Genomic DNA, 5,000 nt, shown 5'->3' with positions numbered 1-5,000 from the left:
TCTGAATCACCTGAAGGGTCGGACATCCGTTTGACAAGGATCCACATATAGTGCGGACATGTCTGAAAGCAGCTACACACATTCATCACTTTTGTGCTGTCAAAACACTCTCCCTCATTCCTTCTCTCTCTCCCCCTTTCTCTCTCTCTCCCTCTCTCTCTCTCACTCTCTCTCTCACTCATTCCCTCTCTCTATCATCCTGCCACTCACTCCCATAATGCTAGTCTGATTGTCAAATCACATCAGAGAAACATACCCATGTGTGTATGTGAGTGAGTGAGTGAGGGAGGGAGTTTGTGTGTGTGTGTGTGTGAGTTTGTTTGCGTATGTGTGTGTGTGTGTGTCTAAGTGTGTATGTGTGTGAATGAGTGAGTGAGTGAGTTTGTATTGTCATGTTACTGCTTTGGCAACACTATTTTCTGAGTCATGCCAATAAAGCACATTTGAATTTGAATTTGAATTTGAGTGAGTGAGTGAGTGAGTGTGTGTGTGTGTGTGTGTGTGTGTGTGTGTGTGTGTGTGTGTGTGTGTGTGTGTGTGCTCTCTGGATTAAACTCTTACCTTTTCTTACTGTAATGGTGTGTTGCTCCACTATTCAGCAGTCCAGCAACCAGAGAGGAGATTGTGTTTCATTTGCTCTCTCTTCCCCTCCCTCTATCCCTCTCTCCCTCCCTCTCATTTCTCTGTCTCCTTCCATCCATCCTCCCCTCCCCTCTGTGCTTCTCATCCCTCTTTCATCTCTTCTTTTCTTTCTCTCTCCCTCTCTCTTTCTGTCTCCTTCTCGCTTTCTCTCTCCTTCTCTCTTTCCCTCCTCTATTCTCTGTCTCCCCCTCTCTTCCTCTCCCTCTCTTTTTCCCTCCCTCTATATCCCTCTCTCCCTCCCTCTCATTTATCTGTCTCCCTCCATCCATCCTTCCCTCCCCTCTGTGCTTCTCTTTCCTCTCTTCTTTTCTTTCTCTCCCTCTCTCTTTCTCTCTCCTACTCTCTTTCCCTCCTCTCCTCTCTGTCTCCCCCTCTCTTCCTCTCCCTCTCTTTCTCCCTCTCTCTCTCTTTCCATCTCTCTTTCCCTCTCCTACTCTCCCTCTTTCCCTCTCTTTCTCTCTCCTTCTCTCTTTCTCTCTCCTTCTCTCTTTCCCTCCTCTCCTCTCTGTCTCCCCCCCTCTTCCTCTCCCTCTCTTTCTCCCTCTCTCTTTCCCTCTCCTCCTCTCCCTCTTCCCACCCCCCCCACTCTCCCCCTCCGTGTTATTCTTGGCGTTTCGGTGAGAGTTTGCGGCGGCGGAGCAGAAGAAAGCGCCGGCCGGTTTCCTGCGTGCCGTGCGGCGCTGCGGAGGCCGCGCTGATTTATGCCGACGGGCCCCAATCAAATGGCGCGCCGTGTTTGCGCGGATACACTGTGCACAGGTACGAACAAGAAAATCCCTGTTAAGTTGTCTTGTGGCACTTTGTCGAGAGGCTCGTCGGCCGCGTGTGGAATGTGGGCAGTCCGCGCGAAGCCCCTGGACAAAGCGTCGGACAGAGGGGCTGAGGATGGAGTGAATCAGACGGGACGAATCGGACGGAACGGTGTGTGTGTGTGTGTGTGGGGAGGGGGGGGGGGCTGTTCTGAGTAGGAGATGTGTGTGTGGGGTCGGGGGGGTTCACGGGTTCTCTGTAGTTAGTCCAGACCCGACGGCACCCACCAAGGACCCTAGAGGTCATGGAAGGAGCCTCCGACTCTCGTTTAATTTTTGAGTAGTTTCAGCTTTGTACATGCAGTATTTTCATCATTTGTATTGTATTTTGTACTGTCACAGACACTGAATGTAAATCTTGCGATAGCCCAGAGATCGTGCCACCCATCCATCATTGCAAAACAACTTGTTGTGTAGCATTGTGAAATTGTTGCTTAAAATTGAAGTGTTTCTAATGTTTCTGTGAGGATTGTTTGTTTCAGCGACGGGTTGGTTCAGGTAAAATCCAACCCTCTAATATAGCCTACTGTATAAACAGAAACCAATTTTCCATTATAGTCTATGGTAGTCAGTGTCAAATCAACACAGTTGCCTAGAGATATGTGAAACCTGAGCAATCTTTAATGTGATTAAGGAGCATACTATGAAAAAACATACATTACATTTTTCCTAGTGAAAATAGGAGTTGAATTGTATTGTAGCCAACTGTAATGATATTTTTTCACAATATCAGAAAAATTATCTGACCCCCCCAAAACTAGATAGATGAGAGGGAGAGAGAGAAAGAGGAGGAGAGGAAGAGGAGGAGAGGAGGAGGTTTTGGAAACTAGCGGTGACTCAAAAGCCGGTCACTCAAAGCTCTGGCGTCTGCCTCTTGGAGACTCAGAGACCATCATCCATCTTTAGCATCCATACTTGAAGCGGTGAGGTCAAAGGTCATCTTACTGATGTTGTCACGTCTCCTCTGCCCCCTCCCCTGTGCCTGTCTGCAGGACTGCGGCCTGATCGTCCGGCCGGACCAACCCTGCGGTCTGGAGCCCCTGCGTGGGGTGAGGTCTTCAGGCGAGTCCCAGGCTCCAGATTGGCCTCCATGCTCCTCAGGAGACATGCCTGGTAAGACCTCCTCAGTCTCCTGTGTTGGGCTGCACTGATGCCACACACACACACACACACACACAATATGTATATATATATATATATATATATATATATATACAGTACAGGCCAAAAGTTTGGACACACCTTCTCATTCAATGCGTTTCTTTTATTTTCATGACTATTTTCAATTTTCATTAAAACTACACATGGAATTATGTACTGAACAAAAAAGTGTGAAATAACTGAAAGCATGTCTTATATTCTAGTTTCTTCAAAGTTGCTTTTTTTAATACCATATTCAGCAAGCCTTAACTTGACAAATATTCATCTGTGGGCCAAATAACTTTGCATTCATTCATAGTTTTGTTGCCTTCAGTGAGAATAGTCATGAAAATAAAGAAAACGTATTGAAATGAGAAGGTGTGTCCAAACTTTTGGCCTGTACTGTGTATATACAGTATATCAAATGGCCAGTACAAATATTTAGTTTGTCTCTGCTGTAACGAGAGACATTTTTTTAAATCTAAAGATGACAGAGGATCACATCAGCATTTCTGAAAACATTTCACATCTGTCAGTTGTCGTGCAAAGTTGATCGACGCAGACACACATCTGCTTTAAGTGTACAGGTATTTGAAAAAGGAACATATTGTCATGTCAAGTCAAGTCAAGTTTATTTATATAGCGCATTTCATACACAGAGGTCATTCAATGTGCTTTACATAAACAAAACAAAACAATAATAACAAATAAAAGCATAGAAGGGCAATATAGTCAAAGAATAGTTCAAAAGGTAAAGATCATAATAAAAAGAAAACATAAAACACAAGGTAAAATCATTTAAAAATAAAGAATAATTAGTATGCAAAAACAAAGGCAAAAGTAGTAAAAAAGTAATAAAAGACAAGGTAGAATAATTATCAAGGCAGATTCAGAATTTGTAACTCGGCGCAGTTAGCAGAAAGCGTCTGAGAACAGTTTGGTCTTAAGTCTAGATTTAAAACTGGCTACAGTTGGGGCCTTTTTGATGTCATCAGAAAGTTGGTTCCAGAGCTGAGCCGTTAAGCAGCTAAAAGCTGCTTCACCAGCTTCAGTCATTCTGCAAAATGACTCTGAAAGTTAACTTTAAAGTTACAAAAATAAGTATATTTATTTATTTATTTGGCCATGACTGCTTCCTTGCTTGCTTGCATCCTTGCTGAAGTGTTAAATTCATTTTCATCTTATTTGTCACAAAAACAAAAAAAAACAGTGTTTGTCAGACCTTCCTTGGATGGCGACCGTTGCTAACGTAGGACTGGACAATACGCATTCTGGGGCAGATTTGGCCAAAAGGTCAATTGACCGATCGCAATGACATGGAGACACATGTATAAAAATTCAAATCTAACTTTGTTGGGTGACAAACTTAGATGGGAGGCGAGTGTGATTCACTGATATTAATATTATATTAATAGCACTGTTTCATTATGGTTTGCTAAGGAGTAACCCTTTGCTTAAAATAGTGGAGAGCTGGGGGGAGAGAATTTAATCTAATTTAACATAATTACAGAAAACATAATTACAGATTACTTTTCAACTCACATCACTATAAAATCCCATAAAACCGGAAAAAAAATCACAGCACATAGCCAACTGTAATGATATTTTTTCACAATATCAGAAAAATGATCTGACCCCCCCAAAACTGATATTTCTGTCTCTTTGGGGGTAATTCGAACTATGGTTGGTTGTGTGCACAAGTCCACAGCACCAAGCTTGTTAATATTCTCTTGCTGCAACAATGTGATTCTGTTGCAACATGACAGTTTCTTTAAACTTCACAAGTTAGATTAATTGATATACAAATGTAATGCGGGCAAACAAATGGAACTACTTCATAGGTGTGCAAGTATCTGAAAGTTAATTGACGTTCTTAAGATTGAATTACAACAGGAAATTCAACCAATTGACATTCTAAAGAGCGCATCACAATAGGAAATTAAACCAATGTAAATGTTGCACTTTCACTAAAATTACAGAGAGCTGTTTGGAAACAATATTTTTAAAATTATTTTTTTAATAAATGCTTCAATTAATGCATTCATATCATACAAATGAATTCATTGAATGTAATTTCTTATTATTTATGACATCTGTTAAATGAAAATCAGAGTTATTGCATAAAACTCACATCTTGAAATTATATAAGAATGTATTTTGATACTATTGAACTATATAAACAACTTTAAATAATAGCTATGGTTAGGCTATCATTATTTAGTGGGGTTTTGGGTATTGATATCCCAGCTAAATAAAATAAAATCAGAGCATCACAGTTTGAGTTTTACTGTGCTGTAGAAAACTGTTAAATAAAAATACAAATAAAATATAAATAAATAAAATCAAATGACAGCATCACAGAGTTTTACTGTCATACTGCCAAGCCGCTGAAGTCAGTCACATGCTGTT

General features: G+C 41.2%; 1 protein-coding gene across 3 annotated transcripts in view; it reads left to right on the top strand.

Annotated features, from left to right (window-relative positions):
• cped1 (cadherin-like and PC-esterase domain containing 1) overlaps positions 1–5,000 on the top strand; it is a 170,775-nt gene that overhangs the window by 149,031 nt on the left and 16,744 nt on the right. For all 3 annotated transcript variants that reach the window (XM_076296902.1, XM_076296901.1, XM_076296903.1), the window contains one exon: positions 2,444–2,564. In XM_076296902.1, the coding sequence (XP_076153017.1) occupies positions 2,444–2,564 (121 nt within the window). The remainder of the gene's footprint in view (positions 1–2,443; positions 2,565–5,000) is intronic.

This window comes from Alosa pseudoharengus, unplaced genomic scaffold (assembly GCF_046254945.1).
Source record: "Alosa pseudoharengus isolate Yale_2024_CS ecotype anadromous, Long Island Sound unplaced genomic scaffold, YU_APseudo_1.1 YU_APseudo_1.1_scf_20, whole genome shotgun sequence".
NCBI lineage: Eukaryota > Metazoa > Chordata > Actinopteri > Clupeiformes > Clupeidae > Alosa > Alosa pseudoharengus.
The sequence above is the reverse complement of the archived record's forward strand: the minus strand, read 5'-3'. Positions and strand labels throughout refer to the sequence as shown.